The sequence below is a fragment of the Anabrus simplex genome, chromosome 5 (assembly GCF_040414725.1).
Source record: "Anabrus simplex isolate iqAnaSimp1 chromosome 5, ASM4041472v1, whole genome shotgun sequence".
NCBI classification, from domain to species: domain Eukaryota; kingdom Metazoa; phylum Arthropoda; class Insecta; order Orthoptera; family Tettigoniidae; genus Anabrus; species Anabrus simplex.
The window spans coordinates 192,419,708-192,442,286 of record NC_090269.1 but is presented as its reverse complement, the minus strand read 5'-3'; the positions used below and the strand labels follow the sequence as shown (position 1 = coordinate 192,442,286).

Sequence of the window (22,579 nt, the reverse complement as noted above, 5' to 3'; positions counted from 1 at the left end):
GTTATTTAGACGCTTATTTTTAATTTAAGGTTAAGACTATGGCTGATGATGCCTTCAGGGAAGGCGAAACATGTCCCACTATTAGCTAACAAATTTATGTAAAAAAAAAAAAAAAACGATTTTGTATTGATTAGGTGGTCTAATAATTAACTTAATGTTATTATTTCAATGCAAGCTCACAGCCGCGCGCCTCTATGCGCACGGCCAACTCGCCCGGTTTAAACATACTTCACGTAGAGTTCTCACACATGGCAGCTCTTCATCTGAAAACTCAGTAATCCAGGCTCTTAGCTCTTTGCTTTCCAGCTTTTCTAGAGGTATATTTGCTTTGGTAAATATTTCAACTGTGCCTTTCAAGAAGTTATCTCTGGAAATTTTTCGTTGTTTATGACTAACTGTGTAAGCACAGAAGAATGCTTTCTTTGAGACATACTAGCAGCAGGGGTTGAACTTTCGTTATCGCGTCTCTTACCCACGTGTTTTTCAGGTTTAACATGTTTCGCAATGCTATTTTTTTTTCCCCACCCAACTCGGCAATTACAATACTTGCAAAACACTGTTACTGAATCTCTGGCATGTAAACCATCCGTTACATATTGCTGAGCCCTTTCGTGCGCAGTTTTTGTCGTGTGTCCCATAACCTAAATGACCGCTCGACTTTCTACTCTTCACTAGTTTCAATTTTAAACAACAGGAAAACAACACTGCGTCTATCTCATTATTTTCATGATAGGCTACTCGATTTACATTTCGATAATAATCAATACAGATCTTATTCCCCTTACTATTCCCATTGTAAATATTGATTAAAGTCACCAAGTAGCAATCGATAGGCTACTTTTCTTCATCGATCGGAACGGTTGAAAGACTTATGTATCATATTTGAGTATTTCTGACGGTTTTGCCGAAATATGTTGTTTTTGCCAGTAAGATAGCACTTTTTTGCAGAATTCGCATCAAATCGCATAATCATACTAATTTTGCATTTTGGGTCACAATTCGCATTTTGTCGCACTTCTATTTATGTCTAAAAATGATTTTATTCAACATTAGAATTACCTTAGGCTTGGATTCAGAACAAGATTAAAAAATTCGCATTTATCGCAAATGCAATTTTTTCAGGTCCCTAGATATTAACGTGTTCACAGGCCCTGTGCCACAATCTTTTACTTATGTGTTTGTATATATTAGTAATAGAATTAATGGGCCTCTTTTTTTCTTAATTTCAACTGCATGATCATTAAATTGGTGCCTTAATAAATACGTGTGAACTTCATCTTATCATTTCTATCAAGTAGACTAGTTTATTGATGCTTAGCGCAGGTCCTAAGAGCATGGATCTGGACTATATTAGTCCATTCTGAGCCATGATCACGGCCGTTTTATCTAACAATTCAGGTAGATGGGTACACCGCTAGATAGCATTAATGCTGCAGTGAAATAAAATCTACCCTGTCAACGATGTGTTTGACAGCTAGTTTACTTACCATATAATTTGGAAGCAATTAATTTTTAAGTACACAAACCTTTTATACTTGTCCTCTTGCTGATGGCATTGCTTCTTTAATCTTATATTCTCTTCTTGAATTTGCAAGAAGCGATCCTCAAGATCATATCTCTCTAACTTGGATATAGCATGATTCTGTAGCGTGCTATGACCTGTAATGTAAGTAATATATACAATATAATATGCTGTATAGTTCTTGGTTGTTATGTACTTAAGATCTTGGCAAAAATATGTGAATTCACATAAAAATATGATTTGTAAGAACACAATGTGTTACATGAAAATCAGTTTGCCACAGGCCTGGCAGATCCACTGAAGTAGCACTCCACCAGTTGGTCTGTAAACTAGAGGAAAGCCTAGAATATAAAGAAATTGCACTGGAGGCATTTCTAGATATAGAAGGAGCCATCAGCAATACAACCTATGACTCTATGATCAAAGCATTGGAAAAGAGCAAGCTGAGTAAAACCATTGTCAAATGGATTAAATCCCTGTTAGATGGAAGGAAGATAAAAGCCACCCTGTTTAAAGAAACGCTGACGGTTAGGGTCATCTGAGGCTGTGCTCAGGGAGGAGTTCTTTCTCCTCTGCTGTGGAAACTCATGGTGAACAAAATCATAGCTATGCTCAACGAACAAGGTTCTTATACACAAGGATACGCAGATGACCTAGTGATTGTGGTACGAGTAAGGTAATGAGTGTTTTCCTGGACCTCATGCAAAGATCACTTAACCTTGTGGAGAACTGGTGTCGGGAAGAACAATTATCAGTCTACCCGAACAAGATAACTCTGGTCCCTTTTAAAAGGAGAAAATTAGAGGGAAAGAGATCACTGAAGCTCTTTGGGCAAGATATATATATGGAAGAACAGGCACTGCATCTAGGTGTACGAGCGGCATTTGAAAAGTCTGTGCAAAATAAAAACTACTTACGTGTTTGGGGTAAACCTCTTTTATTTTACGACATAGTCTCCTTTTGGGCTTATACACTTCGTCCAACGATGTTCTAGTTTGTTGATCCCTTCCGAATAATAGGATTTGTCCAAGTCTGCAAAATATCCATTAGTGTTTGCAATCACCTCCTTGTCTGAATAAAATCTTTGTACCGCCAGCCATTTCTTCAAATTGGGGAACAAACAGTAGTCCGAGGGAGCCAAGTCTGGAGAATAGGCAGGATGTGAAATGAGTTGGAATCCTATTTCCATTAATTTTGCGACCACAACTGCTGAGGTGTGTTCTAATGCGTTGTCGTGATGGAAAAGTACTTTCTTGTGGGCCAATCGCGGGTGTTTTTCTTGCAGCTCGGTTTTCAAACGGTCCAATAACGATGAACAATATGCACATGTAATAGTTTTACCCTTTTCCAGATAGTCGATGAGGATTATCCCTTGTGAATCCCAAAAGACAGTCGCCGTAATCTTTCTGGCCGAAGGAACGGTCTTCGCCTTGTTTGGTGCAGATACCCCCTTGGTAACCCATTTTTTAGATTGTTGTTTGGTCTCAGGGGTATAATAATGTATCCATGTTTCATTCACAGTGACAAAATGACGCTTAAAGTCCTCAGGATTCTTCTGGAACAGCTGCAAACCATCCTCGCAACACTTCACACGATTCCGTTTTTGGTCAAGCGTGAGCAATCACGGTACCCATCTTGCGGATAGCTTTCTCATGTCGCAAAATATTATGTACCCATTAAGTCGAGATGCCCACAGCACTAGCAATCTCACACACCTTAACTCTTCTGTCATCCATCACCATATCATGGATTTGATCAATGATTTCTGGATTCGTAACCTCCACAGGCCATCCAGAACCTTCAGCGTCACTTGTGCCCATATGGCCAGTCCGAAAATTTTGAAACCACTTATAAACTGTTCTAATCGAAGGTGCAGAGTCACCATAATGTTTATCAAGCTTCTCTTTAGTCTACTGAGGCGTTTTGCCTTTCATAAAGTAATGTTTAATCACCACACGAAATTCTTTTTCGTCCTTCTTGAAAATCACTCGACTTCCTTGATTCACACGAATGCCAAACACAAAGAAATAGACCAATATGGCTGAAACTTGGTGTGCATTCATTTAAGAGATGCTACTAACTAAACAAGACCTCGATACGCGCTGGTGGTGCCATATCTCGGACTTTGCACGGACTTTTCAAACCACCTTCGTAGTGTTAGATAAAAATCTAACCTGGAATTCACATATAGAAAGGAACATAACCTGGGCCAAGAACTAGCTGTATGCATGTAAAAGAGCCGTCGGGAAGACATGGGGCCTAAGACCATCAATGGTAATGTAGATATATACAATGACCGTTGATGGCCTATGTTGCTATCATCTGGTGGCACAAAATAAGTAGATTGGATAGCCTACAGAGAATGGCATGCATAGCCACAACTGGGGCTATGAGAACTATGCCGACAGAAGCCTTGAATATTTTACTAGACCTCCTATCACTATGCAATTTCATAAAAGGACAGGCTAGAATGAGTTCATATAAACTGGCACAATCAGAGTGCTGGAATGCACAAAGACCCAATCTAGGACACAGTAAAATGAAGAGAGTAATAACAGAGGAAGTTCTACACATGCCTCCTGATTATATGATACCAAAGTACACTTTGAGAAACTGTCTGAGACCCAGATAATAAAAAAAAGAAGACTGGGATAACAACAAATGGAATACTGAAAAAGAAGATATAGTGTGGTGGACTTATGACTCAAAGACTGCGGACAGCACAGGAGGAGGGATCAACGGGGGAAGACCTGAGGGATCAATCCAAATGAGCCTGGGCCAACACACTACAGTCTTTCAAGAAACAACATATCTTGAAGAAAATCTGAAAATGAACTATAGGAATAAGAACAAGAACATTTTCATTTTTACGGACAGCCAAGCGGCCATTAAGGCACTAGAAGCAGTCTGGATAATATCCAGAATTGAATGGTATTGCCATTCACTTCTCCTGAAGTTCTCAAAGTATAACATGTCAAAATAATATGGGTACCAGGGCATGCAGGTATAGAAGGAAATGAAAAGGCAGATAAACTGGCCAGGAAAGGGGCAGAAACACACTTTTTAGGCCCAGAATCCGCATGAGGGATTTCCTAAGGACAAGCCCGACACTACATAGGAAAATGGGTACAAAAGAAACAAATGGAGAACTGGAAAAATACTCCACGATACAGGCTTGCAAAGGAACTGATAAAAGGACCAAACAAGAAGCATACTAAAGAACTGTTGAAACTCAGCAGAAAATATAAGTAGGACTGTTGACAGGACACTGCCATCTGAAAACACACCCACATAGAATTGGAGTAATAAGAGACAAGATATGTAGGAAATGCAATGAAGCAGAGGGAATCAGCTGAACACATACTTTTCGAATGTGAGGCACTGGGTAGAATCAGACTCTCCACTCTAGGATTACCAGGTGAAGAGAGAGAAAAAAAAATCCAAGACGACCCAATAAGAACAACCTGCAGCTTTGTAAAGGGAGCAGGTATATCTAGGTGGGAATAAGAAAAAACATGGTAGCAAAAGATCTTAGATGTTGATGCTAAATAGGAACTAATATTTAGAGGCCCCATGAAGAAAATAAGAACACAATGAAAGTTGAACCATTTCAAAATATACAGTCAGAATATACATAGGCCTATCGTACATACATACCAAATTTCAAATTTATATTTTTGAATGGTTTTCTTGAACATTTAAACAAAAAGGAATAAAACCTTGATGCACTGATCAGACACCAAGTTGAATTTGTGTTGAGGTACAATGGAATACGTGATGACTGTTCAGTCAGCTCTGTTCTCTCTCTAGGATGCACTCAGATATCTTTCTTCAGAAGACAGCACACTTAGGGTAGTATCACCTAGGTAATGAAACCGTGCTTGGGCCATGGACTTAACATAAGGAAGCTCTTTGGCCATAACTATGAACTTAGCAACCAGAGGTTATGTATAAACAATATGAGAATCTTGAAAGTATAAATAAAAACCAGAAGCTCAAGCAAATGCAGAGTAATAAATCAGGGTATTTTTTTATTCATGAGTTTTTAATAATGGTAAGGGCCTACCACTTCGTTTGGTCATCTCCGGGGAGGATATCAGTTAATGCGCTGACAGTGAAACTAAACTATGTTCAGAAACGTGCGTACGTGTGGTTCGAAAGTTACTGAAAGGCGAAGTGTTTATACAGCTTATGTCTGTGAACTGCAGTCCCAGGGTAAGACGTACATTACTCATGCTACAGGAAATGAAGAGCTGCAGTTGCAGTGACACAACAACAGATCATATTTCAGGCTTACCTGTTAGTTCCTGTTTCTAATTGTATATACACTATGGATGAAAATCAGAGTAAATTGTTGGTTAAGCAAAGAGGCTTGGCCAAGGCTAACTTAAAACAAATTGAGAACTTTGTTAAAACATTCCAAGACAGTCAAAATCTAGAGCACATTCGTAACTACTTATATCAAATGACATATATATGGCAATAGTATGACAAATTTCAGCCTGAGCTTGAACTAGACGATGAAGGTCAAGATCATTGCATAGACAGGGGTGATTTTGGAAATTCTTTCTACGAACTTAAGGTTAAGAAGACTGCACTTTTAAAGTCTGCATCATCTGATCCCAGTTGAAGTATAGACTATCATTCAGCACCCTCTACTGCTTCTAGTAACAGCATACGCTTGCCTACTATCAATTTCCCCTGTTTTGACTGTGACTACCGGATATGGGTTCAGTTCCAAGATACATTTGACAGCTTGATAGTTTCCAATGAATCTCTATCAGACATACAGAAATTGCATAATTTACTGTCTTCATAGAAGCAGAACCTCATGAGTTGTTACAAAATCTCACAATAAGTAATCAAAATTTTTCTGTAGCTTGGGGTTTAATAACCTATCGATACAACAATATTAGATTAATAGTTGCCACATATGCAGCTGAATTACTGTCACCTCCTCGTGTAAGCAAAGATTCTCCTTCAGAATTGCGGAAGCTTGTCAATCATATGAGGTGTAATCTCAATGCAGTAGAAACCTTTTGCCCAAAGATGCAACTTCACGAAGTACTGCTAGCTCAAATGATGCTAGGCAGTGTCGACTCCACTACAAGGAAGTCGTGAGAATTCAAACTAATTCACAAGACACTCCAAACATAGAGGAGCTTCTATCATTCCCCGAAACTATATGTCAGGCTCTGGAACTAGGATGCATATCAGCACTAATCACAAGCCTGCTAATGCCACTCCAAAGTAAAACAAACTAGTTAGACATTCTAGCACACGTGTAGCCATTAGAGACAATGCCTGCTAGCGAAGCTGTTAGTCAAAACTAAATCTCTCCCTTCGGCCCCCTCTGTAAGTGGAGACGACTCGGGTAAACCATAGGGAATGTGGAGGTCGGAGCAGTTACCCTTGCAATCTATTTTTATCATCGAATATTTCTACCTTCTCCAATATCCCTCATCCCTTGACGCTAATGTTGAAGGGTGCCCCAAATTATTCCGTCAATTCTCCTAGAGACGTGGTAGCCTTTCTTTGCTTTCTGGTGGAATTCCAGGACCATGCTTTGGTTTTCGGAATTTTGCATACCCATCTTTTACAGATCATTTATCCTTTGGCGACTGGGGTCTTGTCTCATAGGATTGTTAAGGCTATCGCTGAACAGCCAACCCTCCAACAATTCCACGCGCATTTATTAACTCATTCATCCCGGCTAGGGCTTTAAATTCGTTCATCCAAAAATTCTATTTCAGAGTCCAGTGTAATGATGAATCGTTAGCTGATTTCATTTTGGACATCAAAAGTTATGCCAGGGTTTTTGCCCCCCATATTCAGAAGAGCAGATTGTCTTGACCATCGTTGAGGGCACAAACCCTTTGTATCGTTCTTGCTTATGTTTTGCGGCTCATCCCCGCAATTTTTCGGAATTGGAGGCGATGGTCGTCGAAGCTAAAGGAGTTCATCACACGGACACCTTACGCACAGGGAGTATTTCGTCGTTGCCCAATGTATCCAGCGCTCCTCATTCACGAAAACCAGTTAATCAGAGGAAATGTTACAGGTGCAGATTACGGGAGCATTTGCGTAACAGTTGCCCTTCTCGGGGGGCACCAATGAAAATGTCCCTCTTAGGAGTGGCAATATTGTCTGCTTGAAGTGTGGACTTGCGGGACACTTGGCGAGGAATTGTGTTGGAAGTTCAGCATCCAGCTGACTAGGTAAGGGGGGTTTTGTGGCTCACGATCCCCCAGTGGATAATAGCACTCATGGTGCCTCTAGTCAGCATTTATAGGGTACCTATCCATCTGACTGCTTACGGATCTCTGCGGATGTGAAAGGGAGTGTCCTCTTTATCAAAGTGGAAATAGGATGCGAACCCATGTTGGCCTTACTGGGCTCGGGTCGCGTGCCCTTCTTGGTTAGCGAGAAATAGTACGCCACGTATAAAGCGATATGTAGATTTCCTGATTTAGAACCGGTCTCTGTTTCGTGTGTATCAGCCCACTCTTCTAGGGTCGATGTTATGGGTTCCTTTACTAGTAAAATCCGTGTTTCTAATTTTTCGTGGAAGTTTTCTTTTTATGTAGCCAAGGATTTGTCGTGTCCCGTCGTTTTGGGAAGTAATTTTTTTCCTACTCCGGATTAGTTCTGGACTTACAGAAAGGAGTTTGGTGGTTCAAGTTTTGTCAGTCATTAAAAATCCCCTTGTGCTTATCTAATTCTGTGTCCTTTCATTCGATTGTGCACCCTCAGAGTGAGATGGCATCTGCCTGAGGATCAGGCGCAGAATGTTAGGGAGCTGTGCGACACCTTTTCGAATGTGTTTTCCGAGGAATTGGGCATAACCAACATTTTGGCATACAAAATTGAAGTATTTGATTCGACTCCTGTTAGAATTCCCCCTTACTGTTTGTCTCCACCTAAAATGAAGGCCTTGAAGGAGAACATCGATAAGATACTTGACCAGGGGATTATTCAACCCTCTACTTCTGCTTATTCTTCACCCATATTTCTCGTCCCTAAACCTCAGGGCGGGTTCAGACCTGTGCTGGATTATAGGGTTTTTGAACAAGGAAATTGTGCTGCAGTCAGTACCGCTCCCGGACTTACACTCTTGTTTCTCCTGATTTAGGAGGGCTAGATATTTCACCGTATTGGATCTGAACCAAGCCTACTATCAGATACCTCTTGCCCCTTGTCGCGGCATTTGACGGCATTTGCCACTGACTGGAATTTATATGAATTTCGTTGCTTGCCCTTTGGGATTTCGACCGGTGCCGCCGTCCTCACTAGGCTTTTGGATAAACTACTGTCAGATATCAAGTTCACATCCCTCAGGTCAAGCCTGCCTAAGTTCTCGGTGCCGTCTTGATAGGACGCTCTTTGCTTTTCTTCCATTTTATTTGAGGAGGGTTTCTTTCTCCAAGTGCTGAACTCTTATTGAATTACAACCTTATATGGTGCGTTGGAGTGTATTTTATTGATTAGTATGTTTTGTACTTCTTCTACCTCATGCCCACTCCGTTCAACCCCCCCCCCCCCCCCCCTTGCTTGCTACCCGCATTACCTTCACGCTGGTGCCGGGGCATGCCTGCGGCCTGGCGGTGTCGACCTTTCCCCGGTCCTTCTTGAAAGTGGAAATTGTTACCAACTTCTGTCGGCTCTATGTCTGTCATTCTAGCCACCTGGAGGATCCTGTTTCCTGAGCTCTCTGGGAGGGCCCCTCGGTGGAGTTTTGGTACTTCGTGCATCCTGATAGCCGATTGTTTCGGCCCGTAATAGACGACAACAAATTTGGAGCCTGTTCATTCCAACTTTCTTCGTTTGGCGGAGCACTACTCACCTTGGCTATCCCCGCCTATCCGTATCTTTGTTTATGTGGAGGACCAAGTGGAAATTGACACACCGTAAATTAATCTGCAAGCTAGCTGGAGCTCCTTGCATGAACTTACTATGTGGGAAGGTTTTCCTTCCTTTGCGAGTCTGTACTCGACCTGTGAATTGTGTATCAGTCCGCTCCATGAAGGAGTAGATTATGGAAGCATTTCCTACTCATCTTAAAAAGGACTATATTGAAGTTGGATATTGCTGTTTAATTCTGAACTTTTACCGACACCGGTTTTTCAGAAGGAGAGGATCTGTGCCATGAAAACGTTTTTCTCTCCCCTGCCATCGTTTGTTTGTTCCATGTGCTTTATAATGCTTGCAAGCTGTGTTGTGTACTTGTTACATGTATTTTAAATGTATTCTTTATTCTGCTATGGGTTTCCCCTTAACCCTTTCCGCTCGTGTCGACTTGAGGTCGACAGCCGTCACTTAGCGTTACAGCTTATGTGTCGACCCTGACTCGACACGTTTCGCCGCTCGTTGCTAGGTTACCTGGAAAGTCAGGGCTTTTGTACTTCGTTTCGTAAGTGCTGGTCCCTTCCTGAAACTGCAAGAAACCAAATAGGTGTGTTTTAGCTTCTCTTCGCTTGGCAAAATTGCTTCGTTTCCTTGACAATGGAATGCAGTCACGTGAAGCAATATGGCGGTGCACAGTCTGACCGAAGTTGAGATTCTTGCGTCTTTTTGGCTGATTTTGATGATAGTGACCATGAAAGTGATGAAAATTTTGAATCTGGCGATGAAAGTGATATATCCACCAGTGATTCAAATGGCGATATTGATATCATTGTCGCAGGAAATCATGGAGGAGGCAACAGTACTGTGACTCGTTCCAGTCCCAGTCATACAGTGCTGACTTCAAACATACCTTGGAGATTGTGGAGAATGGGTGATGTAGGATTAGCTAAATTTCCTTACAGATTATTCAGTGGATTCATTAAGTTGTGGCAATAGACCTAAAATAGAACTAAAAGTCCTGGTAGCTATTTTTTGTTGATAAGTTGATATAACCTTTATTATCCATGAGACAAAAAAATTTGCCGAATTGAAAATACACCAAAATACTCCACTTCAGAGGAGATCTATCTGGTTTTCTTGGAAAGCTGGGACTTTAGAAAAGCTGAAGGCATTTGTTGGTGTAATTATCAACATGGGGATGAACAGTAAGGCAGATATGCAGGATAATTTTAGTGAAGACTGGTTGGATAAGGAAGCAGGGCTCCATCCATGCATTTGCTTTGAACACTTCCACACACTCAAGACATACCGTTAAGTGAAAAACTTGATTTTGTGTCACGTAAATACCATTCGTTCATTAATTTTGTTGTTCCTTCCTGCATATATTGTTACAACCAGTACTTAATACCAGGTTTTAAAATATGAAGAATACTGACAGAAATAAATACGAGTTGGGAGAAATCAGGACTTACAAATAATTTCAGTGGAAAGGGTTAAAATAATAAATCTTTCTCTTGTTCCCCCGCATGGCTTCAGAGAAATTGAGAATGTTCTCACTCTGAAGCACCGCCTTTTGAATCGATGTCCCCCTCACTTCGCTTCACGGCCCTTCCCCTCTCTCCTCGCCCCTTTGAGGAGTTATGCGAGACTTGACCTTGACCGCGACTTGCGGTGGAGATTCTGCCTCGTGCAATTGCCTGCTGGCACTTGGGCTGTGAGCTCCCTTGTCAGCCTCCTTTCTCTGGCCCTTCGTCCCCGGTCACGAAGTGTGAAGGTAAGAGAGTGGGACTTTTTTTTCCTTTCTTGGAATGTCTATATATGGGATAGGCCTGAAGTATTAGAAAACGCCTTTTATTAACATGTATCCATTGTAAACTTGTATCGTTTTAGCTTCTCTTTGAGAGCTCTAAGGGTGTAGATCCGCTGGTGTTTAGAAATAACATGTATTATTTTGTAATGATGTTTTCCCCTTCGGGAAGTGTCTGTACTATGGGCAATCTGAAAACTCCGTATGTAGAGGAATAAGCCTCTGCTAAGTCGTATAAGTTCTGACGGTTCTACTTAGCGTAGCATGTTATTTTGCTGTAAATTCATTTGGTGGCATTTCTTATCATGCCTTGGACAATTGATGTTCGAAATACAAAGGCTATTAACTAGTTTGGTGCAAACTCTGGTTTCTCTTTGGTATTAAATTTGTTTAGTGTTCTCCGCTTATTTGGGAGTGTCTTTAAATTTAAATTATAATGTTTAATAGCCAGGGTATGCTCTAGCTCTTCGGAGTAAGAAACCTTTCTCTCACTTGTTGTAAACTGTATGGTACCTATTTATGAGGGCTGGTTCCCTCATTGTTTTAAGGTGGTTATAATGTATTCTTGTTTCTTAGTATTACTTAAATATGAGTGATTAATTATTTTAAGTAACTCAATTTTGTGAAAACGGAGGAAGGCAACTTGTTCTATTTTTAAAATAAAGTTTTGGGTATATTTTATTTATGGTGCTTTAATATCCAGCCCCAAGGCCTACCGCTTCTTATAACACTGCTATTAGACCAATATTTCAGGAATAATAATAAAAATTATACTAATGATGATCTGGCATTCAGCTGTGTGGGGACGTGTTGTCAGGCAGATACTACTGCAGGATACATGGCGCACCCACTTGAGGGGTTGTGGATACCGTCTGGGCTTTTAAGTGTAATCACACGTGTATGAGGCCCTTCCCAAAGCAGCACACACACACACAAATTTTGACTGGTCTGTAACTAACCCTTGAGAGGGGTCCAATGGACACTTGACCCTTTTAATCACCTTCTACAAAAACAGGTAGGGATTACCCGTGTATGTATTCAAACTCTCCCACCCACAAGGAGTCTAATTCATGGACTCCAGTGCTACAATCCATTTCTGTGCCCAGGATACTTCTATTAGTTACCTTTTAGGACAGGCAGGGGATACCGAGAGTATATTCTTTGTTTGCAGCCTCCACCCACAGGGGTGCCCTTAACTGAATCCTGGAATTGCTTCTACTTACTTGTGTCAGGCTCCTCACTATCTTCTATCCTATCCAACCGACCATGGTCAACTCCAAACCGACGGTACATTTTCATGTCCTTCATGACCTTTTATTTCCTCTTAAAAGAATAATCACTACCACCACCACTAACTAATGCTTCTCTTATCCTTCTTCATATTTAGCAGAAGATACTGCAGTTTATTGCAATTCATCCCAACAGCCTTCCTGTTTTTCACATGAATTTGACAGTTACATATGAGCTATCAATATCTTGCATCCTACAGAGACAAAATTCTTTCTTGAATAATTGTTTCAATGCAACATTTAATGGCAAAGTAGGCAGAACAAGAGTATTTCAGACATATGACATTGTATATCCCTCTGTTTCAGAGCAAGAGAATCCTATTCTGCCTTCACAAATGACTATTAATAATGCTTGTACAAGTTATCCGTCAACATTCAATATCGTTACACTAAAAAAATAAATCAGTGAGAAGAAAACCATACCTCTCTCATCCAAAGGATATGGGGATACTGGAGCTTTCATTCTGCTGTCGTAATTGAGTTCCTCTTTAACTGGTATGAGGTCTCTCTCTGGATCATCGGCCATCTTTCAATTATTTAAAAAATTTAACAAAGCTTATTAATTTAACAATAGTCTACAAACTATGAATTTAAAAAACAGGCAATTTTGTAGACAGAAAAGAACAACTTCAGATTTATTCGATACGAGTTCAAAGGTCAATCTTACATACATACTTAAATAACAAAAGATTGGTAAAAATTCAGGATTCCCCAAAAATCTATTGTAGAAATATCATTGCATTTTCAAGGCAAACATCATGAAATTCTTCATCCAGGAAACAACATACCTAATCACTTAACAATATACATTAACTCTTTATCATACACTATTAAAATACAGTTCTGCAACATTACTACACTTTAGCACAGTAAAATTCTAGCTAGAAAACAAATAAGCAGCAGAATGCACATCTTCTTCCTTCCTATGAGTTTGTTCAAATTATAATTTATGAAATGAAACTGACTTTCGCTTTAAAAAAGTAAATGAATTATCCCATACGAGCACTTGCAGCTAGTTGTTTTACGGTTGTCTTCAGCAAATGACTCCTACAACAAACACTTGTGTGTTTGGTACCAACATTTCTGTTAGTTCATGATGTGAGCATTTAGTACATGCAGTTTGAATTGTAAAGTATCTAGTAATAGGCAACATGCATACAAAGGTCAATGACCTATTTTAACCCGGGATTACTCTCGCTATTTTTTGTTACACCGTTCAATCTAACAAATGGAAAAAAAAAATCATAAACAGGTTAGAAAGTTATAAAAACCAAAATTTTATTTATCAAATAATGTTGTGATCTATTAGGAACAACTACTATTAATATTATGAAGAAAGGAAATTTTTCAATAGGCCTTTAAAAATACTTAATTTGAAAAAGAGACCATTGAAAACACTATAAAATGGAATATAAGAAAGATGATCAGTATCAAACATGTTACAGGCCTATGAAAGAGTCTTTGGACTTTTATTCTTGAGCATCTTGGGATTTTCTTGTTCACAGCACTGGAAGCAGGTGATAACTGTAGTTGCAATGTGCTCCTTACAAACAGCATGACGGCAGCTACCACGCCTGGCTTGAGCGAAACTGTTTTTCCGTAGTGGACAGTAGGCACATCTAATTTTAGGTCCATTTTCACGACGAGGTTCTGGGTCTTTTATCTTGGCAACATATCTTACCTTCTATCATAGTGTAACCGACAAATTTGTCAATGATGAGCGTCTTGTCATGTGAGGAAGCGCAAGTTCTCTAGCTAGTTCAGGCAAATATTTTCATCTAGGCAAAAGAGTGTTGTGTTGGCCTTCAATATTATTTGGCCGTTTATGACTCCAATGCTTAGCAAAGAATAGAACACTGTCAGTGGCCACCTGTTGCTCACTCTGTTGACACAATATTCAGTTTTCATGTGGTGGACCACATCAACACCTCCTTTAGTTAGGTCGTAGAACGTGATCAGTTCTGGCTTAAGCTGGTCACCAGATTCTTCATCAATAAGACCTTGTTTGTGCATTGTTGAGCCAACCAAGACATTTTTTCCCCTTTTTGGGATGTAAGATGCAAACTGAAATAATTAGGGTCAGTCAGGGTAAATATGAGACATTTTTTACAACTTTGTTCATAAATTACAAACTGCAACAGTGACAGTTATACAAAAAATCATAATAAGTTGTGACTGGTATTACAAAAAACAATGGAAACAACAGATTACTATATATTCATTAACTTTTGAAAAATAAATATAAATGTGCGTCTCATTTTTAACCTGCAAAAGGGGGAATTATGAGACAACCCAGGGGAAAAGTGAGACAGTATTGTAGCAGACTGTAAAATCATGTTGGAGAGTTAACAGGGTAATTGTGAGACAGCTTAGGGTCAATGGAAGACAGGAAAAAATCTGGGTGTAATAGTTTGCAACACTTTCCTCAGTTTTATTATAGGAACAAAATGGCCATGTTTTGATACCACGAAATTTAGGCTTGAGATGCATTTTTATACTCATTCCTGACAAAAATGACTTAGTATAGACTGTTGACATTATACCATCTAATTAAATGGTACCTGAGCTTTATGCCTGAATTTATGTTACATTTTAATTATACTAAATAAATACATAGTGCCCATTGTAATCAGAATGGTGAAAAAATGAGACATCACTTGGTTTAAACTGACTTAACAGAAAATGTAGGAGTTCTAGTTGTTGGTTTTTTTTTCTTTTTCTTTTTTTTTTCTCAAAAACATCAACTGTTCCTGGGAATGCAAATGTAATGCCTCTACCTTTTCCTGTTATTATTGGAACAGGCAATTTCCCTAGTAATTTTGACTTTTTCACAACAGATACATCATTTTCATTAAGCCTTAACACAGTTTTGTTATTGTCCACACAATTGAGACACATGATTTGCATGTCTCCACCTTCCAGAACTTTCTGAACAGTGGCAACATATTTATATTGAAAAGAATGCTGCTTTCCAGAACTTTCAAAAAGTACAGGTACAAAGTTACCTGGATTTACTTCATCTGCCATGGTCATTTCCTCAGCATCTGTGTCAAGCAGATCAACTTCATCAAGACTGTCACCGCTACCTTGCCAATCTTCATCTTCGCTTGTAGCTGAGTCAGAAGAATGAACTACTTTCTTTTTGCTAGGTGCTTTACGTCACACCGGCACAGATTGGTCTTATGGCGATGATGGGACAGGAAAGGGCTAGGAGTGGGAACGAAGTGGCCGTGGCCTTAATTAAGGTACAGCCCCAGCATTTTCCTGGTGTGAAAATGGAAAACCACGGAAAACCATTTTCAGGGCTGCCGACAGTGGGGTTTGAACCTACTGTCTCCCAAATACTGGATACTGGCCGCACTTAAGCGACTGCAGCTATCGAGCTCAGTGAATGAACTTCTGCTCTTGTCTTAGATGGAGGTTTTACTACTGGAACTGTTGCCTTTTGAATACCTGTACCCTTTCTAACCTTCTTATAAAGTGGTTTCTACTTTTCCTTCACAAGCTGGGAATACTCTTCAGATGTTATCACCTTTGCTGTCGGGTCCACTCTTCTTCGCTTCATCATGGTTTTGGCAGTGTGTTTGATTTTTGAAAGTAGGATATTCTCGAAAGAATTTTCAGGAAGTATATCAGGAAAGGAGTCTGTAGGAATGACAAACAAGTATTTAGGTACAGAAACAAGTGTACCAACTGTCTCAGTTTTCCCCTGAAAGTGTCTCACTTTTACCCTAATGATGTCTCATATTTACCCCCTTTTTTTAAATGAATTTTCTTCTCAAATCAAAAACTTAAAATTGTGTTTTCAAGCTGAAAAAGAAGATTCTCCCTTACACTACCAAATAAAACCAGAAACACTTTCCTGGATATTTGGGTTGAGCCAGAGTAACAAAATACAAAGTGCAATGCATGAAAGTTTTTTGGTTAGAAAAAACTCCACTCAGGAAAAACTTGTGTACTGCTAGATATATAGTTCGGACACTTTCCAATTATTTTACCACAATGGATAAAAGACTAATATATAATATCATTCATGCAAAGTGTTGAGATTATTAATTAGAGCAGAAAAAATTGAGTGTCTCATTTTTCCCCTTCTTGTTGTCTGTCTCATAATTACCCTGACTGACCCTAGTTAAATCCACCTTTTCAATACAAATTGAGTAGTGTTTATTAAATAAAAATTTAATGGGACTAGTTTCGACCTATTTAAAGGTCATCTTCAGCTATATCACGTGTAAAGCAACGTATTTGAAACAGTAGTTTTAAAGATGGTCTTAAAACATACAGAAGTGTGACACTATGAAGATTGTTTTTAGAATTTCCTTAAAAACACTTTAGTTCACTTAGCTGTAGGAATATACGAGAAGAAGTCTTTTATATTCTTCATTCACTTAGCTGTAGGAATATATGAGAAGAAGTCTTTAATATTCTTCATAGTACTCAAGAGCGTAGATACAAGTTGAAATTCACAATCTTGATGGTGTATGGAATGGGGCATGTATGCATAAAGCTGTTGTAGTAGAGAAGAAGTCTTCTGATATTCTTTGTATCACTGCAAAGTGTAGACACACTTCAAATCGCTTATAATCTTGATGAGATGTAGAACTGAGCATCGCCGGGCTGAGTGGCTCAGACGGTTAAGGCGCTGGCCTTCTGACCCCAACTTGGCAGGTTCGATCCTGGCTCATTGCGGTGGTATTTGAAGGTGCTCAAATACGTCAGCCTCGTGTCGGTAGATTTACTGGCACGTAAAAGAACTCCTGCGGGACTAAATTCCGGCACCTCGGCGTCTCCGAAAACCGTAAGAGTCGTTAGTGGGACGTAAAACAAATAACGTTATTATTATTATTAGAACTGAGCATATAGGCTATGGAAAGTAATGTCCTAATATAAATATGAGTTGAACAAAAATATATTATTGCAGTGGAAAGGAAATTCTATATAGTTTTATATAAAGAAAACAGTGTAAAAAATATTTAAGGTATCCATGGAGATTAATGACTAAAAAATGAAAGTAAAATGGCACCTGAATTGAGTTAAGATTTTATTCTTTGTATTCAAATGGTGGAATGAAATCTCACCCAATGCTGATATAAAAGAAAGAAAAAATAAATTAGAAAATGTAGGAAATATTAACAATATTTAAGAAACGTAAAATATTAAATGAAAAGAAATAAGTTAAATTGTGACTCATCTTATGTAACCAAGTGTTGGACGTATTAGTAAAATAACATGCTAGGAAGCAAATGACATTAAAAAGAAAAAGGAAAAGGAAAAAAAGAATATGATAGAGATTATAAGGAAAAAAAATACTAAGGTTTAATGAAAAGTGTTAAGAGGGAAACTTAAGGAGGGGCTGAAGAATGAGGGAATGGAGGTAAATGCTGAGGAGAGGTAGAATGAATAGAATGGAAGATTGAACTTAGATTGGTTAAATTAAAATTTTTAAGAATAATGATAAAAAGATCAAATAGAATGTTTGTTTTTTCATATAATTTATTTTGGTTGTAATTAGAGTTAAAATATTGATCTAAATGTATGAAAACATTCTCTGTTATGTCAAGTAATTGGCCTTTTTGTAATGTTTTAAGAATTCTTAGATCTTGTTGAATATTGGTGAAATTATGGTTATAGTCATGCATATGTTGACCTACAGCCAAAAATTTATTGAATCTAATGGCATTCTTATGTTCTGAGTATCCAGTGATGAAGTTTCTCCCTGTTTGTCCGACGTTAGAAAAATTGCAATCATGACATTTGAATCTATAAACACCTGATTTAGAAAAACAATTAAATTTATTAATAGAGGTGGAGTTGTATAAGATGTCAGAATTCTTATTATTAGTTCTGAATGCTATATTTATATTGTATTTTTTAAAGGACATTTACAAAATCACCAACACCTCTCGATATTTAATATGATAAGCAAGGAAATGAATGTAAGGATAAGTAACGTAAACAGAAGAGAAAGAAGAGGGCTGGTATGGTGGATGACGAGAATTCATAAAAACAAGGGATGGACAAGGGAAAAGGACAATGCAAGATGTGTGTTGTGTGGATAAATGTGAGAAGAATTTCATCTTGTAAAAGTATGTAAAGAACCTATAGTGATTAGAAGAAAATTTCTGAGTAATAGTGAACTATTAGTATTAAGTCAGAAAGAAAATGATCATAAACTTGTAAGATGGATGAAGAATGAATGGAATAACCCTAGTAATGTAAGAAAGTACTTAGCTTTAGTTAGAATATGTGTATACTAAAGTTACAGGAAAGGAGTAGTTATAGTAATGGAAGGAAGAAGATTGTAGTGGAGTAAAAGCTATATACACATTTAGTCAGGCACTGAAAGAGCCAGGGGTGTACCTACAGCTGGCAGTAATCCGTAGCTGGCGGAGTAGGATATGGTGTGTGCAATGGCACTCTTAGCTTACACAGCAGTTATGAGGTGATAGCGTGTTCTCAACTGTCCGAGATCCGTGGCGGGGAGATATAGGAGGCTTGCCCCTTGGATGGTAGTTATCCGTGACTGGAGGGTGGAGTTGTCATATGCACCCATGCGGGCACTTGCACAAAATATTATAAGTAGGCTTATATTCCAGATATCATAGCGTCTATTAATTGAAGGAAACTCTGTATAGACTTATGGAAATAAATATAAATATATATATACTAGCTGTAGTACCCGGCGTTGCCCGGATAGTCTCTGAATATTTACCTTTTAAGATTTGCATTTCCAGTTAGTTATGTGTGAAGTGAAGTTTTATAGAATTCCTTTTTGAGTTGCAGATTGATATGTTACGATCTATTATGCATTTTAAAAATTATTTAGATGTTTTTGATTTCAAGTTTTAGATTATTTAATTTTCGAGTAAAACTTCGTCCTTATGAAAGCTCGAATCGACTGGGAAGTATTTGATCTTGTTAAAAATTAATAAGTATTTAGCCGTCGCACTATAGATATGATGTACAGGATTTCAACTGTCAATGAGACTGTCCCCCTCTCGCCCCCCACCCCTAACAGATAAAGAATCTGGATTGTCACCATTCATCTCAGTGACCCCAAAAATTTTAGATTCAACACTGTTTTCGATTATTTTTATATCTCACTCCCCCCTCACCCTCACCCCAAAAGGGGCTGATTATGAACTTTAAAAAATTCGGAGTGTCACTATTCATTTCAGCGACCACGAAAACTATGGATTCGATACTATTCTGGATTATTTTTATACCACCCCCCTCGCCCCCTGCCCGTAAGGGTGCTAGGGGTGTCTTACCCCCACGCGGTTTGTGTCCTGATACTAACTGATAAGTGTACCAAGTTTGGTGAAATTGCTCCAGTGGGTTAGGAGATGTGTCATTTACACACCCACACACACCCCCACACACACATACATCCATTTTTATAAATAGTAAGAAGATGAAAATAAGATTTTTATACAGTATATATATTTTTTCGATTATTTTTATCTCTCACCCCCTTTGTCCACCACTTGGACTTGTAAAAAATCCGGAGTATTACCATTCATCTCAGAGACCCTGAAATCTATGGATTCGAAACTGTTTTTAATTATTTCAATATCTCACCCCCCACCCCCCTCGCTTCCCATGTAAAAGGGGGCTGAACTTGGACTTTAAATTTTTTTTGAGTATTACTTTTCAACTCAGAGACTCCGAAAACTATGAATTCGACACTATTCTTGATTATTTTTATAACTAACCCTCCTGACCCCCCTCCCTTAACCCTTGTTTAGTCGCGCGAAAATTAATACGTTACTAGTTGCACACGGAGGTAACCTCCGGGGTTAAAAAATGCGCGTCATTTTCGTCTTTTGAGATGTTGTTATGGCATGTTCGTTTGCAATATTCTTCGGTATAATTAAAAGAAAACCTTTCAAGTACTTGTGGGTTATTTTTACACTGTTTGATCTCAAAGCAAAATACTGCAGACCTTAACAATGTGGAATGATCTTATGATATTAAATTCGTGAGACTCGCCATTACCCACGACGATCACATCATATGAAATATGAAATAATATTTTTCTAAAATACGCTTAGAAGAACAAAACAACAAGGTAATCGACCTCCAAAATAAAAATTTATGCACTAAAATATAAGGTAATTTACTTAATCGCACGCAGAGGAAACATCCTCCAGTGTCCTTCCCCATCTTTACGATGTCCATCCAGTGGGTTCTTGATATTCCTACCATGTGTTTTCCTGCCACATGTCTCTCCAAGTTAACATAAGCTGTCCTTGTTAGCTTCATCCTCCTTACATGCCCAAACCACCTCAATCTGGTCAATTTAGTCTTACCGACATTTATTTTCATTCCTATTTCTTCACCTGCTGTACTTATGCAGGGTTTTCTATATAAAACCTGACCATTTGCATGCAGCTAAGCCAAGGCTTCAGTCGGCTCCCCCCCCAACTTGCGACCCACCTGGTCACAGCTGGCCTGTAGTCTGTCTTCGCTTCTTAAATGTGTAAATCTGCATATACAATATAGAAAACTAAACTCTAAATATCATCCTTCTGCAGGTGGATAGACATTGTGCCAGGTAAAAAAATTCACACTGGCACAATTTTGCTATTTGTTTTATGTCGCACCGACACAAATAGGTCTTGTGGCGGCGATGGGACAGGAAAGACCTAGGAATGGGAAGCGGCTGTGGCCTTAATTAAGGTACAGCCCCAGCATTTGCCTGGTGTGAAAATGGGAAACTATGGAAAACCATCTTCAGGGCTGCCGACACTGGGGTTCGAACCCACTACCTGCTGGATGCAAGCTCACGGCTGTGCACTTCTAACTGCACGGCCAACTTGCCTGGTACACAATTTTGCTCGGCCATTGTAATTTTTCTTATTGCAGTTCGTACAGCATGTTTTCCTTAAGTTCCTCCTATATGAGTGGACTTGTTTTGTACACTTGTCTTTCAAGGTACCCCAAAAATAAAATTTACAGACTGTTGGATCTGGGAAGTGGGAGGGCCATAAACCAACACTAATCACTCTATCTTCAAACACTTCCCTAACTGTACCTATGGACTCCTCTGCTGTATGAGCAGTTGCAGAATCTTGCTGAAAGTAAGAATTTAAATCTTCGTCTTCCATTAGTTGATTGAAAAACGGGGTGAGAATAGTATTTTGGTACTGCTTTCCATCTAGTGTATCCTCGTAAAAAATTGGACTGATTATGCATGCTGCATTAATCGCACACCCATCTCAGATTTTTCAATCGTACAAAGGAATTTCCTCTATACAATGTGGATTTTCAGAATACCAATAGCGTGTGTTATGAATGGTGATATGCTCAGTCAGGTGAAACCACACCTTGTCTGTAACCTCGTATTTGCACTTGCTGCCAAGACTAATTTCTTTCACATACCGGTACGGGATTTTATTTTGAACTCATTTATGTTTGTCTTTTAAAAAATTTTGCCTGTTATATCCACCAGTTTGCAAGATAACTGTAATATTACCCACCGAACTAAACTTTCCATTTACCAATGCAGTACAACAAGATAACCTTAACCCTTCTTCCACCAGCCAGACCTGACTCGATGCAATGCCCCCATTGTAACATATTTCTGTGATCAAAGAGGAATAAATATTCACAGAAGCAAATCTTATCGACAAATGCATAGAGAAATCATCGTAGCACAATATCAGCATTGAGTAAATCTTGGAAATGGATTGCAATCAATGCAACCACATGACATAGTTCCTTCCGTCCCACAACATCCTAACAAAAAATCTAGGACTTCAAGCTCAATTACGGTACAGCCCCAGCATTTGCCTGGAGTGAAAATGGGAAACCATGGAAAATAATCTTCAGGGCTACTAACAGTGGGGTGTAAAACCACTATCTCCTGAACGCAAGCTAACAGCTACATGACCCAAACTGCACAGCCACTCACTCGGTGTCCACTGTCCCTCTTCACTCAGGTGCACTCTTCTGCATTTGCCGTCAGTCCATATATACAGCACTAACAATTCTCAGTTGACACTGTCACTGATCCAGCACTCCACAGCTGCACTTAAAACTGAAGAGTCTCAAACGCTAGCGGAACTCAACCAAACTGAAACATTCAAGCTTTTCTGGCCTGCCTTAAAT

The 22,579-nt window shown here is 39.0% G+C and overlaps 1 protein-coding gene across 1 annotated transcript in view; it reads right to left on the bottom strand.

Annotated features, from left to right (window-relative positions):
• LOC136874430 (X-linked retinitis pigmentosa GTPase regulator-interacting protein 1) overlaps positions 1 to 22,579 on the bottom strand; it is a 1,071,624-nt gene that overhangs the window by 1,031,049 nt on the left and 17,996 nt on the right. Inside the window, exons 4-5 of the mRNA XM_067148064.2 lie at positions 12,887 to 12,989; positions 1,527 to 1,659 (exon numbers count right to left, since the gene is read on the bottom strand). Of these exons, the coding sequence (XP_067004165.2) occupies positions 1,527 to 1,659; positions 12,887 to 12,989 (236 nt within the window). The remainder of the gene's footprint in view (positions 1 to 1,526; positions 1,660 to 12,886; positions 12,990 to 22,579) is intronic.